The sequence below is a fragment of the Bufo bufo genome, chromosome 4 (genome assembly GCF_905171765.1).
Source record: "Bufo bufo chromosome 4, aBufBuf1.1, whole genome shotgun sequence".
NCBI lineage: Eukaryota > Metazoa > Chordata > Amphibia > Anura > Bufonidae > Bufo > Bufo bufo.
This window is the reverse complement of record NC_053392.1, coordinates 421848250-421866589: the sequence shown is the minus strand read 5'-3', so window position 1 is coordinate 421866589 and position 18340 is coordinate 421848250. Positions and strand designations below refer to the sequence as shown.

The following is an 18340-nucleotide window of genomic DNA, read 5'->3' as shown; positions in this document are numbered from 1 at the left end:
TACAACTGAAAGTGAAAAATGTCATTTTTTTGCAAAAAAATCGTTAAATTTCGATTAATAACAAAAAAAAGTAAAAATGTCAGCAGCAATGAAATACCACCAAATGAAATCTCTATTAGTGAGAATTAAAGGAGGTAAAATTCATTTGGGTGGTAAGTTGCATGACCGAGCAATAAACGGTGAAAGTAGTGTAGGTCAGAAGTGTAAAAAGTGGCCTGGTCTTTCAGGGTGTTTAAGCACTGGGGGCTGAGGTGGTTAAAGCTCTTTGGTTGCTAGATGGGCACTAGCACATCCGCAATACCCAGTCCCCATAGCTTTGTGTGCTTTTATTGTGTAAAAAAAACGATTTGATACATATGCTAATTAACCTGAGATGAGTCAGAGCTTGAAAATATGACTCTTCTCTGGTCACACAAGTAAGATATGACTCTTATGTAAATTTGCATAAAAGGCGGGAAGTGCAAAAATGCATAATACTTATTGAATTAGTCTGCAAATGAAATTAAAAGTGTAATTTATATGTCTAGGGCAACACAATGAACATTTAGAAACGCTCAGTGAGGGTAGCATAGTAGAGGTGATAGGTTCCCTTTAACATCTGTCGGGTGAATTCCGTACAAAACAGAAAAAAAAACGGTGCCATAAAAGCTTTTTTTTTGGTTTTTTGTTACCTTGCCTTACATAAAGTTTAATATTGAGCAATCAACAATCTGTACCCCAAAACTATACTAATAAATCTCATCTTATTCTGTAGTTTCCAAAATGGGGTCACTTTTTGGGAGTTTCTACTGTAGGGTGCATCGTTTCAAATGCCACATGGCAACTTAAAGTTATCCCAGTGAAATCTACCCTCCAAAATCCATGTTACTTCCCTTCTGAGCTCTGCCATGTGCCCATACAGCAGTTTATGACCACATATGGGATGTTTCTGTGAAGTGCAGAATCACGGTAATAAATATGGCATTTTGTTTTGCTGTTAACCCTTGCTGGCTTACAGGAAAAAAATTGATTAAAATGGAAAATCTGCAAAAAGAAGTGACATTTTGAAATATCTCCTCTATTTTTTTAAAAATTCTTGAGGGTTAAAAAAAAATAGTAAAATCATATTTAAATGACTTGAGGGGTGTAGTTTCTAAAATGGGGTAATTTATAGGTGGTTTCTATTATGTAAGCCCCACAAAGTGACTTCATAACTGAATTGGTCCTTAAAGTGGGTTTTGGAAATTTTCTTAAAAATTTGAAAAATTGCATATAAAATTGTACTCCATCTAACATCCCAAAAAAATAATAATAATAACATTAACAAAATGACATATGGTAAATGTAAAGTAATAACAAATTTTATGAAGTATCACTAAAGCAGAGAAATTGAAATTTGGATAAAACTGAGCAACGCAATCGCAGTCAAAACTGACTGAAATAGCGTACGCACTCGCACGATTTTCCCTGATCGCAGACCAAACGCATACAGACTTAATCCGGACACGCTCCTCTGCAAGGGGCCTTACTGTGTCACACCACGTAAAAGGGACACATAGGATTTGCTTGAAATGGCTAGGTGAAAGCTGGCCAGGGGTAGAAGGGGTTAATATATGCAAGTGAGCCTCTGGGAGCAATGGTGGCATTGTCATTGCAGAGAGAGCTGAGCCCATTGCTCCTAGAGGCTCATTTGCATATATTCAAACTTAATTTTTCTCAGCAATGCAGGCACATATGAACATGGGACTAACACAGACGTCTTCAGCTGACAAGCGCACATGCAACAGGTCAGCCAGGTTCATAGGTACAAATCTGCTGACAGAAGCCCTTTAAGGAGTGAAACCTTAGCAATGATAAAAAAAAATGGTTTCTTGTGTTCTGGTTTTACTTCAGATTTAAAGTACAGACAAAAACAGAATGTAGGGTATATGGATGTCAATGACGGCACTCCTCAAGTCAAGACATGAAGCTATTAGGCCTCGTTCACACAAGTGAGTTTTCTGCGCGGGTACAACGGGAACGCATAGCACCCGCACTGAATCCTGACCCATTCATTCCATTGGGTCTGTGTACATGAGCGTTTTTTTTTTAAAGCATCAGTTCTGCGTTGCGTGAAAAACGCAGCATTTTCTATATTCTGTGTTTTTCATGCAGCCCTGGCCCCATAGAAGTGAATAGGGTTTCAGTGAAAAACACATTACATCTGGAAGCAGGTGCGGATGCTATAAGTTTTTCACTGATGGTTGCTAGGAGATGTTTGTAAACCTTCCGTTTTTTATCACGCGTGTTAAAAACGCATAAAAATGCATTGCACCTGCGTGGAAAAAAAAACTGAACACAATCGCAGACAAAACTGATTGAACTTGCTTGCAAAATGGTGCGAGTTTCACTGAACGCATCCAGGGCCAATCCGTCACGCTCGTGTGAAAGAGGCCTTAGACTTAAGCGAAAAAATGAATCTAACCAGCAAAGGAGACAATTTGGACAATCAATCAAAACACATTAGTAAGTGGCTTTGTATTAACGCTCTACATAATAAATGTAATTTGCTGAAGTGAGACAACCCCTTTAAAACAACACTATACTAAACTTAAAGTGCCATCTTGTGATTAAGGGGGGATATTCAGGCAGGTTAAAGGGGGTTGTCTCACTTCAGCAAGTGGTATTTATTATGTAGAGAAAGTTAATACAAGGCACTTATTGATATTATCCAAATTGCCTCCTTTGCTGGCTTGATTCATTTTTCCATTCATAGTTACGACCACCCTGAAATCCAGCAGCGGTGGTCGTGCTTGCAGACTATAGGAAAAAGTGCTGGACTATGTGCACTCCCGTGGTCCCAGCCATCAGAGAGGCCAGCGCTTTTTCCTATAGTGTGGAAGCACGACCACACTGTACTGCGGGGTGGTTGTAACCATGGAAACAAGCAATGTATAATGTGATGGAAAAATGAATCAAGCCAGCAAAGAGGGCAACATGGACAATCCCAATACATTAGTAAGTGCCTTGTATTAACTTTCTCTACATGATAATTGCCATTTGCTGAAGTGAGACACCCCTTTAACCTCTTGGGGACACATGACGTACCGGTACGTCATGTGTAGTTCCGATCACCGACGCCCGGTGATCGGAACAAGGTGCCTGCTCAAATCATTGAGCAGGCACCCTGGGACAATGCGCCCGTGCCCAAAAATCATACATACCCTAAACTAGTACCAACAAAACTGCCACCCTATCCCGTAGTTTCTAAAATGGGGTCACTTTTTTGGAGTTTCTACTCTAGGGGTGCATCAGGGGGGCTTCAAATGGGACATGGTGTCAAAAAAACCAGTCCAGCAAAATCTGCCTTCCAAAAACCGTAAGGCATTCCTTTCCTTCTGTGCCCTACCGTGTGCTTGTACAGCAGTTTACGACCACATATGCGGTGTTTCTGTAAACTATAGAATCAGAGCCATAAATATTGAGTTTTGTTTGGCTGTTAACCCTTGCTTTGTAACTAGAAAAAAATTATTAAAATCGAAAATCTGCCAAAAAAGTGAAATTTTGAAATTGTATCTCTATTTTCCTTTAATTCTGGTGGTACGCCTAAATGGTTAACAAAGTTTGTAAAATCAGTTTTGAATACCTTGAGGGGTGTAGTTTCTAGAATGGGGTCATTTTTGGGTGGTTTCTACAAAGTGACTTCAGACCTGAACTGGTCCTTAACCTCTTAAGGACATAGGGCGTACAGGTACGCCCTTGTGCCCTGGTACTTAAGGACACAGGGCGTACATGTACGCCCTGTGTATTTTCGATCACTGCCGTGCGGCTGGCAGTGATCGGAACCCGGTGCCTGCTCAAATCATCGAGCAGGCACCTAGGCTAAATGCGCGGGGGGGTCCCGTGACCCACCCATGTCGGCGATCGCGGCAAACCGCAGGTCAATTCAGACCTGCGGTTTGCTGCGATTTCTGAAGTTTCTGGTCCCCGCAGTCCCTGACCGCAGGGATCAGAAACTTTATATGCCAAAAAAAAAGTTTTATTTACCCCCCCCTGCACCCCCGAATGATTTTTATGGTGGCGGGAGGTGCAGGGGGAGGGTTGCGGGCGGTGTGGGCGGTGCGGGAGGCGGGCGGTGCGGCAGGCGGGATCGCGATCCCCCGCCCGCCTCCCCTTGTATAATCGTTGGTGTCTAGTGGGGATACCAGGGTGCCAGCACATTGCTGGCACCCTGGTATAAACGGCTGACATCTGCGATGCGATGTCAGCCGTTTAACCCTTTCCATACAGCGGTCCGTACGGACCGCTGTATGGAAAAGGTTAACAGCGCAGGGAGCTCCCTCCCTCTCCCATCGGGGGGCTGCTGTGCCTTTGCAGCCCCCCGATGGGGAGGGAGAGAGCCCCCAGAGAGCCCCCCGAGAGATCCCCTCCTTACCCTTCCCCGTCTGCGAAGTTCTGAGCAGTACTGAGCAGACGGGGAAGGTTCCCATGGCAACAGGACGCCTCTCAGGCGTCCTGCTGTCCATGGTGCTGAACAGATCTGTGCTGAATGGCATAGATCTGTTCAGTGTAAGTAAAATACAGTACAGAACAATATATATTGTACTGTACTGTATTATTCAGACATCAGACCCACTGGATCTTCAAGAACCAAGTGGGTCTGGGTCAAAAAAAAGTGAATAAAAGTGAAAAAAAAGTAAAAATCAAAAAACACATTTATCACTGATAAAAAATGAAAAAAATAAAATTCCCTACACATGTTTGGTATCGCCGCGTCCGTAACGACCTGATCTATAAAACGGTCATGTTACTTTACCCGAACGGTGAACACCATAAAAATAAAAAATAAAAAACTATGATGAAATTGAAATTTTGCCCACTTTACTTCCCAAAAAAGGTAATAAAAGTGATCAAAAAAGTCGCATGTACGCCAAAATTGTAACAATCAAACCGTCATCTCATCCCGCAAAAATCATACCCTACCCAAGATAATCGCCCAAAAACTGAAAAAACTATGGCTCTTAGACTATGGAAACACTAAAACATGATTTTTTTTGTTTCAAAAATGAAATCATTGTGTAAAACTTACATAAATAAAAAAAAAGTATACATATTAGGTATCGCCGCGTCCGTATCGCCCGGCTCTATAAAAATATCACATGATCTAACCCCTCAGATGACCACCGTAAAAAAATAAAAATAAAAACGGTGTAAAAAAAGCCATTTTTTGTCATCTTACGTCACAAAAAGTGTAATAGCAAGCAATCAAAAAGTAATATGCACCCCAAAATAGATGCCAATCAAACCGTCATCTCATCCCGCAAAAAATGAGACCCTACTTAAGATAATCGCCCAAAAACTGAAAAAACTATGGCTCTTAGACTATGGAGACACTAAAACATTTTTTTGGTTTTAAAAATGAAATCATTGTGTAAAACGTACATAAATAAAAAAAATTGTATACATATTAGGTATCTCCGCGTCCGTGACAACCTGCTCTATAAAATTACCACATGATCTAACCTGTCAGATGAATGTTGTAAATAACAAAAAAAAAACGGTGCCAAAAAAGCTATTTCTTGTTACCTTGCCGCACAAAAAGTGTAATATAGAGCAACCAAAAATCATATGTACCCTAAACTAGTACCAACAAAACTGCCACCCTATCCCGTAGTTTCTAAAATGGGGTCACTTTTTTGGAGTTTCTACTCTAGGGGTGCATCAGGGGGGCTTCAAATGGGACATGGTGTCAAAAAAACCAGTCCAGCAAAATATGCCTTCCAAAAACCATATGGTGTTCCTTTCCTTCTGCGCCCTGCCATGTGCCCGTACAGCTGTTTACGACCACATATGGGGTGTTTCTGTAAACTACAGAATTAGGGCCATAAATAATGAGTTTTGTTTGGCTGTTAACCCTTGCTTTGTAACTGGAAAAAAAATATTAAAATGGAAAATCTGCCAAAAAAGTGAAATTTTGAAATTGTATCTCTATTTTCCATTAAATCTTGTGCAACACCTAAAGGGTTAACAAAGTTTGTAAAATCAGTTTTGAATACCTTGAGGGGTGTAGTTTCTTAGATGGGGTCACTTTTATGGAGTTTATAATCTAGGGGTGCATCAGGGGGGCTTCAAATGGGACATGGTGCCAAAAAAACAGTCCAGCAAAATCAGCCCTCCAAAAACCAAACGGCGCACCTTTCACTCTACGCCCCGCTGTGTGCCCGTACAGTAGTTTACGGCCACATATGGGGTGTTTCTGTAAACAGCAGAGTCAGGGCAATAAAGATACAGTCTTGTTTGGCTGTTAACCCTTGCTTTGTTAGTGGAAAAAATGGGTTAAAATGGAAAATTAGGCAAAAAAATGAAATTCTCAAATTTCATCGCCATTTGCCAATAACTCTTGTGCAACACCTAAAGGGTTAACGACGTATGTAAAATCAGTTTTGAATACCTTGAGGGGTGTAGTTTCTTAGATGGGGTCACTTTTAGGGAGTTTCTCCTCTAGGGGTGCATCAGGGGGCTTCAAATGGGACATGGTGTAAATAAACCAGTCCATAAAAATCAGCCTTCCAAAAACCAAACGGCGCACCTTTCACTCTACGCCCCGCTGTGTGGCCGTACAGTAGTTTACGGCCACATATTGGGTGTTTCTGTAAATGGCAGAGTCAGGGCAATAAAGATACAGTCTTGTTTGGCTGTTAACCCTTGGTTTGTTAGTGGAAAAAATGGGTTAAAATGAAAAATTAGACAAAAAAATGAAATTCTCAAATTTCCTCCCTATTTGCCAATAACTCTTGTGCAACACCTAAAGGGTTAACAACGTATGCAAAATCAGTTTTGAATACCTTGAGGGGTGTAGTTTCTTAGATGGGGTCATTTTTGGGTGGTTTCTATAATGTAAGCCTCGCAAAGTGACTTGAGACCTGAACTGGTCCCTAGAAATTGAGTTTTTGTAAATTTCGGAAAAATTTCAAGATTTGCTTCTAAACTTCTAAGCCTTATAACATCCCCAAAAAATAAAATATCATTCCCAAAACAATTCAAACATGAAGTAGACATATGGGGAATGTAAAGTCATCACAATTTTTGGGGGTATTACTATGTATTACAGAAGTAGAGAAACTGAAACTTTGAAATTTGCTAATTTTTTTCAAATTTTTGTTAAATTAGGTATTTTTTGGTGCAAAAAAAATTTTTTTTTTGACTCCATTTTACCAGTGTCATGAAGTACAATATGTGACGAAAAAACAATCTCAGAACGGCCTGGATAAGTCAAACCGTTTTAAAGTTATCAGCACTTAAAGGGACTCTGGTCAGATTTTCAAAAAATGGCCTGGTCCTAAGGTGTAAAAAGGCTGTGTCCTTAAGGGGTTAAAAAGTGGGTTTTTGAAAATTTATGAAAAATTGTTAAACTTCTAAGCCTTGTAACAGCCCCATAAAATAAAATGGCATTCCTAAAATGATCCAAACATGAAGTAGACATATGGGGAATGTAAATTAATAACTATTTTTAGAGGTATTACTATGTATTATAGAAGTAGAGAGATTGAAACTTGGAAATTTGCTAATTTTTCGAAATTTTTGGTAAATTTGTTTTTTTTTTATAAATAAAAATGATTTTTTGGGACTCCATTTTAACAGTGTCATGAAGTACAATATGTGACAAAAAAAACTCTCAAAATGGCCTGGATAAGTCAAAGCGTTTTAAAGTTATCACCACATAAAGTGACACTGGTAAGATTTGCAAAAAATGGCCTGGTCCTTAAAGGGCTTCTGTCAGCCCACTAAACCGTTTTTTTTTTTTTTTTTGTTTAATAATAATTCCTACACTGCGATCTCTGCATACATAAGTAAAATAATAATTTTCGTTCAGTAGAATTTGGTAAAACGCTATTTTTATAATATGTAAATTACCTTGCTACCAGCAAGTAGGGCGGCTACTTGCTGGTAGCAGCCGCATCCTCCGATCCTAATGACGCCCCCTCCGCATTGTGATTGACAGGGCCAGGGAATGGAATCGTTCTCTGCTGGTCCTGCCTGTTTTCATTCAATATCTGGCGCCTGCGCCGCGGCCGTACCTATCTTCAATCTGCGCAGGCGCACTGAGAGGCGGCCACTCACTCGGCCGCTCCATCCTCAATGCGCCTGCGCCGATGACGTCACATCTACACCCGGCGCAGGCGCATTGAGGAGTGAGCGGCCGCCTCTCAGTGCGCCTGCGCAGATTGAAGATAGATACGGCCGCGGCGCAGGCGCCAGATATTGAATGAAAACAGGCAGGGCCAGCAGAGAACGATTTCGTTCCCTGGCCCTGTCAATCACAATGCGGAGGGGGCGTCATTAGGATCGGAGGATGCGGCTGCTACCAGCAAGTAGCCGCCCTACTTGCTGGTGGCAAGGTAATTTACATATTATAAAAATAGCGTTTTATCAAATACTACTGAACGAAAATTATTATTTTACTTATGTATGCAGAGATCTCAGTGTATGGATTATTAATAAACAGAAAAAAAAAAAAAAAAAACGGTTTAGTGGGCTGACAGAAGCCCTTTAAGGTGAAAATAAGCCGGTCCCTAAGGGGTTAAGGACAATTAAATGGCAAATGTAATAAATTAATTGCCCATATAAATACTGGATGATATAAATGGCAAAAAGTTTAAACCTGAAAGTGTTGGCCCTTTACAGAGTGATGAGGGAGGAGTTGCAGACAGCGATGACAAGAAAGCGAATCTAATAAATATTTATTTTTCTCCACTGTATTTACTAAGGAAAATAAACTGTCAGATGAAATGCAAAATGTAAAAGTAAATTCCCCATTAAAAGTGCCCTTTCTGACCCAGGAAGAAGTACAGCAACATCTTAAAAAAGATTGAAATAGACAAATCACCGGACCTAGTTGGCACACACCCCCGCATCCTAAGAGAATTAAGTAATGTAATAGACAGACCTTTATTTCTGATATTTAAGGACTCTATACTGACAGGGAATGTTCCACAGGATTAGCGCAGAGCAAATGTGGTGATAACATTCAAAAAAGGTTAAAAACAGAGTCTGGAAACTAAAGGCCGGTAAGTTTAACATCTGTCGTGGGTAAACTGTTTGAAGGTTTTCAAAGAGATGCTATCTTGAAGTACCTCAATGAAAATAAGCAAATAACGCATATCAGCATGACTTCATGAGAGATCGGTCATGTCAAACTAATCTAATCAGATTCTATGAGGTCGTCAGTTCTAGACTTGACTGTGATGAATGAATTGAGGTCGTAGATCTTGACTTCTCCAAAGCTATTGATACTGTATCAAAAATTTAATATATTTATATCGTGGCTCACCCGTATCAGCTAGTATGGTTAGGGTGCTCTGTTTTAGGATGATTCACCTGTTCATCCAATATAACAAATATGACAAATAAGAAAAAGATAAAAACAGGCACTCACCAACTGGTATGTCTATAGTAGATTATTTAATAATAGTAAAATCCCATAAAATAATGAGTATAAAACACAATGTATCATAAAAACATGTGCACTAGGATTGATGATCTGAGTGCAGATAGCTATCACATGAGATAAGTTGCAGGATAACAATATACTTCAAACAAGTCTGTGCATATACAGTAGTATTGAAAAAAAAAAATATGTGAAAACATTTTTTGAAAAAAATCTGAAAAATTTTTTGAAAACATTTTTTGTAATAAAATAAGTGAACAAATGTCCGGTGAAAAAGTATATCCAGTGAAAAAAATATATATATTGTCTTGTGGAATAATTCTACTTAAATATTTCTGTGGAATATTCTGTGAAGAAAAGTTTGTGAAAAAACTTGCAGAAGTATAGTATCTTCTTATAAGGATATTGTATCCATACAGTATAGCGTTAATGTGGCTGTAAATTATCTTGCAGAAAGCTGTGTCCAATAGCATATAACGCTGCTGTGACAGGACAACCAGCTTATAAAGTCCACACTCAGGGTTCAGTAAGGCATATATTAAGGAACTCGGGTTTTGTAAATGGGGCGTCCCCCTCTTTATCAACCCTCTTACCTACCTTGCCTTCAGAATGCCCCTCGCTTGTGTAGTTGCTGCTTTGCTGATTGCTGAATCCTTTGTATCTCTCAGTATGAGATCCGATACTTTGTATTTGCTGCTTGGTCTCGGCGTTCCACGTGGTGCTGTTGCGTATCACCTGGAAGCACTCAGCAGGAATCGCGTAGTCTCACGATAACTTGAGCCAGTTTCACTTTCTCTGGCGTCCGGATCAGCAGTAAATAACTTGATCTTTGCTCGGGTTCAGGTGGGTAGTTTGTCTCTCACAGGATCAGCCAGACATGTTTCGAGGGACCTCCCTCTTCCTCAGTAGCTATAATGTGAGTACTACCATATTCTATATGTTGTCTCGTATCTCTAGTTTGTTCTTCATTTATCCCTGTATTTATATCTACAATTTCTACTGATATGTTTTTATCATTTTCTCCTCTGGTGGTTTTCTTTAATTTCTTACTCTTTTTATTAATTATCTCCTGTTCTATTGCTCCTAAATTTTTACAGATTCTTTGTTGCCAATTTGTGATTTCTTCACTTGTAGGGAATTTCTGTATAGTTTCTTTAATTATTAGGATCTTTTCTGAGGTTTCTTCTAAAATTTGATTCCTCCTTTTGATAATTAACTCCACCAGTGCTATAGATTGTTTCACCAAAAGATTATCCCATTCTTCCTTGAAGGAATCAGTTAGTAGATCCATAGCTGGATTCTTAGAGAGCTGTAATCCTTTGGGTATAATACCCAATTCTAGATGTTTACCTAGGGATTTGATCTCCCATTTTTGTTTTAGTTGCCTAATCCAGTGTTTCCCAACCAGTGTGCCTCCAGCTGTTGCAAAACTACAACTCCCAGCATGCCCGCACAGCCAAAGGCTGTCCGGGCATGCTGGGAGTTGTAGTTTTGCAACAGCTGGAGGCACACTGGTTGGGAAACACTGGCCTAATCAATAAGGTTTCCAGCTCTCTAAAAGATTCCGTAATGGATCTCTTCATAGGTCCATTTAGGTTATATGTATTAACCTCTTCGAAGGTAAAGGTTTCCAACCTGACATTTTGATTCTCTATAAACTGCCAGATTTCTTCACTTGTAGGGAATTTCTGTATAGTTTCTTTAATTTTTAGGATCTTTTCTGAGGTTTCTTCTAAAATTTGATTCCTCCTTTTGATAATTATAAATAAATATGGGCAACTTTAAGCACATTACCCAACACTATTCAACATTACTCAACAATTTGACAGCTTTAAATATATTATTTAACATCATTCAACTATATTTTTTGTCCCTAACAAATAACCCATAGGGGACAATAAAGAAAAACAAGAGAAAGTGAAATCCAAAAAAAAAAAAAACGCATCAAAAACGCATATGCGTTTTTTTGGGGTAGATGCGTTTTTTGGTTTTTCCGATGCGGTTTTGTGAAGTCTATATAGATAGGGATTTATATATCTCTGTAGCATAAATTTTAAAATTTGAAAACTATATAGATACAAATAGAAATACTGAGAGTTGGAAGAAGTCAAAAGGCTGATCTGAATATATGACTAATATACTGTGGAGAGATGGAAAAGAAGGAGGATTCCAAAACGTTTGACATTTATAGAGTTTTAATTTAATTTTATTAATTTTATCAATATTAAAGATTATAAGATGTAGGAAGTCTATAGATTGATATATATGTATATTGTTTTACGCACTGAGGATACAATTATATTGTCTTTTTATATAAGCCAAATGAGAATGCAATAAAATCCATGCCGGGTTTTTGGTGGGGTTTGAGATGACAAGACTATATAAGGAAGGGGGTAGTAGTACTCACATTATAGCTACTGAGGAAGAGGGAGGTCCCTCGAAACATGTCTGGCTGATCCTGTGAGAGACAAACTACCCACCTGAACCCGAGCAAAGATCAAGTTATTTACTGCTGATCCGGACGCCAGAGAAAGTGAAACTGGCTCAAGTTATCGCGAGACTACGCAATTCCTGCTGAGTGCTTCCAGGTGATACGCAACAGCACCACGTGGAACGCCGAGACCAAGCAGCAAATACAAAGTATCGGATCTCATACTGAGAGATACAAAGGATTCAGCAATCAGCAAAGCAGCAACTACACAAGCGAGGGGCATTCTGAAGGCAAGGTAAGAGGGTTGATAAAGAGGGGGACGCCCCATTTACAAAACCCGAGTTCCTTAATATATGCCTTACTGAACCCTGAGTGTGGACTTTATAAGCTGGTTGTCCTGTCACAGCAGCGTTATATGCTATTGGACACAGCTTTCTGCAAGATAATTTACAGCCACATTAACGCTATACTGTATGGATACAATATCCTTATAAGAAGATACTATACTTCTGCAAGTTTTTTCACTTCTGCAAGTTTTTTCACAAACTTTTCTTCACAGAATATTCCACAGAAATATTTAAGTAGAATTATTCCACAGGACAATATATATTTTTTTTTTCACTGGATATACTTTTTCACAGGACATTTGTTCACTTATTTCATTACAAAAAAAAATGTCAAAAATGTTTCAGAATTTTTTAAAAAAAATTCAAAAATGTTTTTTTTTATTTTTTCAATACTACTGTATATGCACAAACTTGTTTGAAGTATATTGTTATCCTGCAACTTATCTCATGTGATAGCTATCTGCACTCAGATCATCAATCCTAGTGCACATGTTTTTATGATACATTGTGTTTTATACTCATTATTTTATGGGATTTTACTATTATTAAATAATCTACTATAGACATACCAGTTGGTGAGTGCCTGTTTTTATCTTTTTCTTATTAATACTGTACCACATAAAAGGTTAGTATATAAATGAGAATGCTTGCCTTAAATCTTTATGGCCTGTACTGGAGAAACCTCAGTTATTCTCACGAATATTGTTACCAATACATAGATTAGCTATACAGGTTTGGGAGGCCTGCAAGAGGATACATGCATATAGGGGTTGTATGGCTGAGACACCACTATGGGACAATCCTATGCTCCCCTCTCTGGTTTCTCTTCCTGGGAATCAATTCTGGAAGGAATATAGCATACGAACTTTAGGAGATGTGTATAGTGATAACGTTTTAACACTTTTGATGCTTTAAGTAATAGATACGACCTACCTAGAACAGCATTTTATAGGTTTCTACAATTAAGACATGCTTTGCATTCCCACTTCAGTGCCACCCGAATTGATATAGCCAACTATCCAATGATTGGAGTGATTAGTTCACAAGGTCCCCTTGGATTCATATCAGCATTATATACCCATTTACTGAGCACCAAGATACAATCTACCCCACTACTAGCCATTTCTAAATAGAAAACTATAATACCAGAACTTAAAGATGAAGGCATAGATGATGTCTTGGATTCACCATCCTTGGTTTCCCCTGCTATCAATAATAAGTTCATACAATTATGCATTATACACCAATGTTATTTAACACCCTCGAGACTGTATAAGATGGGCAGGCTATCACATTCAAGATGTCACAGGTGCGCTGGATAAGGGGCTGACTTTTGGCATCTTATATAGGCCTGCACGTATATACATGCATTTTGGAAGGAAATTTATTGTCTAATTTACTGACTCTTCCCGTCCCTATGGATACTATGATGTGCCTATTTGGTATCATGGATGAGGTTATATGTAGACAAAATACCAGAATATTTTTGAGGGAAGTTATATTTTTGGCACGGAAAGCCATAGCTATCAGGTGGATCGGAGATAGAATTCCCACTGTAAGCCAGTGGAGGGTATTGGTGAATAAGATAATACAGTATGAAAATATAGTGTTCAAAAATCGAGGGTGTTCCCCTAAGTTTTTGATGGTCTGGGGACTGTGGTGCTCCTCTTCACAAACTTTGTATTCAGCCCATGGATTCACTGCTGCTTTACTTACTGCATCCAGATAGACCATATATTGAAGTAAATATGTATACGTCACTCATATTTGATCTGCTCTATGTATACCAAATGTCATGCTCTTCCTGATTAAGATTGTAAAGACACAGTGCTGTACTTGTTATGTTTCAGAATTTTGGTATGTATAATTGTTCTGTATAATTCGGTACTATATACCTGTTCAATAAAACGAATAAAAAAAAAAAAAGAATGCTTGGACTGGGGAAAAATATGGGAATAACTGGAATGGGTGAACTGCAGTGCCCAGAAAGATTATCAAAATTACGGTTATTAAGTTTAGAAAAAAAGACGACTGAGGGGAGATCTAATTACTATCTATAAATATATCAGGGGTCAGTACAGATATCTCTCCCATCATCTATTTATCTCCAGGACTTTGACGAAGGGATATACTTTATGTCTGGAGGAAAGAAGCTTTATACACAAACATAGAAGAGGATTCTTTATGGTAAGAGCAGTGAGACTATGGAACTCTCTGCCTGAGGAGGTGGTGATGGGGAATTCACAAAAAGAGTTCAAGAGGGGCCTGAATGTATTTCTGGAGTGTAATAATATTGCATGTTATAGTTACTAGTGATGGGTCGTTGATCCAGGGAGTATTCCGATTGCCCGATTTTTTTTCTCCCTAAAGTTTTTTTTTTGCCTTCCTCAGGATCAATGTGCAGGATAACAGGCTGAACTGGATGGACAGATGTCTTTTTTCAGCCTTACAAACTATGTTACAATAGTAACATAACAGAGCAGTATGTATACAAATATGTCAGTCACAATGCCCAATAATTGGAAGCACATACATCTGCATCATTATACTGCACTGCCGACTCCTAAGCAACTCCACCATGTAGTATGTTAATTTGTGGCATGATAAAAAGCACAAAATATTATAAATCAAGCAGTTAACAATGCAGTTATTCATACCTAAATCGCTCTTGTCCTGCTGTATCCCAGATCTGTAATTTCACATATTTACCACCAACATTTATAATCTTTGAACCAAATTCTACTCCTATTGTGTGATTGGAATCTTCTTTAACTAGAAAGAAAGAGAACATTATCAAGGATGCACAAAATTATAAACCTTTATATTATAAATCTCACCATGTGATCAGTGTCAATAAACATTTTAGTGGTGGCTTTAAGTCCAAAACTCTCATCACTAGACTTTATTCTGAATATAAATGAGGCTTTGTTCACATTTACATTGGAGGCTCCACTAGGAACCTCTGTCACAGATTATATTAAACATACTATAAAACAAAACACAGCATACATTGCTCTTTTTATCTAGTAAAAATGACAGACAATACAAAGGAAACCCAACGGACCCCATTATACCCAATGGGATGGGGTCTGTAGGTGCCATTTATATCCGTCATGTGATGTAGCACTGCTCTTATTTTCGTTCAATCACAAAAAAAGGAAAAGCATAAAACACAGGTTTTCATGACAAGGCAAGGAAAAACCACAGGTTACATTAACATGGATCAATACACACTGTACATTAATGCTAATGACATATCACAAAGTATTAAACAAGTACAGTACAGTAAGTTCTGGGCTCCAGTGAACAAGGCAGACAAAGCAGAGCTGGAGAGGGTTCAGAGGAGGGCAACAAAAGTAATAATTGGAATGGATGTACTACAGTACCCTGATAGATTATCAAAATTAAAGGGTTTCTGTCACCCCATTAAACCGTTTTTTTTTTTTTTCTTTAATAATAATCCCTATAGTGCGATCTCATGATACATAATCAAATTAATAATTTTGGTTCAGTAGATTTTGCTAAAAAACGATTTTTAAAATATGGTAATTACCTTGCTACCAGCAAGTAGGGCGGCTACTTGCTGGTAGCAGCCGCATCCTCCGATGGTAATGACGCCCCCTCGGCATGCTGATTGACAGGGCCAGGGAAGGGAATCCTTCTCTGCTGGCGCTGTTAGAATTTGAAATCTCGCGCCGGCGTCTTCTCTTCCGGGTGTATGCGATGACGTCATCGACGCAGGCGCATTAAGGGTGGAGCGGTCGAGCAGAGCGGCCGCCTCTCAGTGCGCCTGCGCCGATTGAAGCCAGGTACGGCGCAGGCGCGAGATTTCAAATTCTAACAGCGCCAGCAGAGAAGGATTCCCTTCCCTGGCCCTGTCAATCAGCATGCCAAGGGGGCGTCATTACCATCGGAGGATGCGGCTGCTACCAGCAAGTAGCCGCCCTACTTGCTGGTAGCAAGGTAATTACCATATTTTAAAAATCGTTTTTTAGCAAAATCTACTGAACCAAAATTATTAATTTGATTATGTATCATGAGATCGCACTATAGGGATTATTATTAAAGAAAAAAAAAAAAACGGTTTAATGGGGTGACAGAAACCCTTTAAGGTTATTTACTTTAGAAAAAAGACAACAAAGGGGAGATCTAATACCTATGTATAAATATATCAGGGGTCAGTACAGAGCTCTCTCCCATCATCTATTTATCCCCAGGACGGTGACAAGGGGACATCCTCTGCGTCTGGAGGAAAAAAGGTTTGTACACAAACATAGAAGAGAATTCTTTACGGTAAGAGCAGAGAGACTATGGAACTCCCTGCCCGAGGAGGTGGTGATGGTGAGTTCACTAAAAGAGATCAAGAGGGGCCTGAATTTATTTCTGTAGTGTAATAATATTACAGGCTATAGTTACTAGAGATTGGTCGTTGATCCGGGGATTATTCCGATTGCCTGATTGGAGTCGGGAAGGAATCTTTTTCCCCTAAAATGAGGATAATTGGCTTCTACCTCAGTTTTTTTTTTGCATTCCTTTGGATCAACTTGCAGGATAAAAGGCTTAACTGGATGGACAAATGTATTTTTTCAGCCTTATAAACTATGTTACAGACTCCATACATGAACACAACCCATATAACAGTATTCAGAGGTTACTGACTTACATTTCTTCTCGATAAATTGGTGTAGCAGGCAGGATTTCCCAGTACCAGCATTTCCAATAACCAGGAACTTGAAAAGAAAATCTGAAATGCAGTAAAACTATAAATTACAAAGGGTCCATATGAAAGGTCACGCTGAGTCATTGAAGCTAATCACTACTTGAAAGGAAATCTTTGCCTGGATAATGAAACATATTTCCCAAGCTTTGACTTTTGGAGACTTTGCTCAGGACAGGATTCAATAATTTTTTGCATAAGAAACACATACAGCCATACAGATCATTGGAGCGAAGTATAGGTGTGAAATGAATGAAGAGCATCTCCAACTGTGGACTGCCCATAGAGTATGTACATCCACACTGTCTGCAATTAACTCTGCAATTATCGAGTCACTAGCTGAAGAGATTGTGATACTCCAGGAGCAGGGAGATGGTTGTCAGGTAACTGCATGAGCTGTTGGGTCTTAGCAGTCCCAGAGCATCTCAACAGTGCATGCCAGGAGGCTGCATTCCTTCTGTAACTGGAGCTAATGTTAGCTCAAGTTAAAGGAGATATCAGCAAAAAAAAACAAAAAAACTTATGTTAACCTTTAGGATACAGTTTCTTCCTTGAGCCATAACTTTTTTATTTTTCCATTCACATAGCTGAATGAGGGCTTATTTTTTGAGAGACAAGTTGTACATTCTAATGCCACTATTTAACATGGCATACAATGTAGTGGGAAGCAAGAAATAATAATCTAAATGGGGTGGAATTAGAAAAAAAGAAACGCAATTTCTCCACCGTTTTACTGGTTTTGTTCCCACAGCGTTCCATTTGCAGAAAAACTGACCTGTGCCCTTCATTCACTGGGTCAGGACGATTACAAAGATACCACAGATGTATAGGTTTTTATGTCTAAATAGCTCAAAAATACATTTTTAATAAAAAAAAAAATATGTTTCTTTTTTTTACATCACCATATTCTGACCCCCATAGCTTTTTTTGTAGCTATATCTACTGAGCTGTGTGGGGGCTCATTTTTTAAGGGACAATCTGTAGCTTATATTGTTACCATTTTGGAGTGCGTGTGACTTTTTGATAACATTTTATTACATTTATTTGGGTAAAAGAAGCGATGGAAATATTGCAAATTGGCCATCTTAATCTTTTCTTCCATTATGCCATTTGCCGTATTGGAAAAATATTTTTATTTTTTAATAATACAGGCGTTTTCGGTCACGGTGATGCCCATGATGTTTATTTTTTTATTATGTATTTTTATTTATCTATTTATTTTTTTATTCTACGGAAAGGGGGTAATTTAAACTTTTATATTTTTAAAATTTTTATACATTTATATATTTTTACGATTTTAAAGCTCGTATTTGAGCCTACAAAATCCAATGACCCGCGGCCATAAGCCAGGGGTCTCTGGAGTTTAAATAGTGGAGACCCGCCGACCATGACGCCTGCTGCATGTGTGACCGGGCGCCATGTTTGCATTTCGCTCCAGC

At 38.8% G+C, this 18340-nt stretch overlaps 1 protein-coding gene across 1 annotated transcript in view; it reads right to left on the bottom strand.

Moving 5' to 3' along the window:
• The window catches only part of RAB4A (RAB4A, member RAS oncogene family), a 204972-nt gene that overhangs the window by 107844 nt on the left and 78788 nt on the right, over positions 1 to 18340 (bottom strand). The window contains exons 2-3 of the mRNA XM_040429311.1: positions 16848 to 16928; positions 14842 to 14956 (exon numbers count right to left, since the gene is read on the bottom strand). Coding sequence (XP_040285245.1) covers positions 14842 to 14956; positions 16848 to 16928 — 196 coding nt within the window. The remainder of the gene's footprint in view (positions 1 to 14841; positions 14957 to 16847; positions 16929 to 18340) is intronic.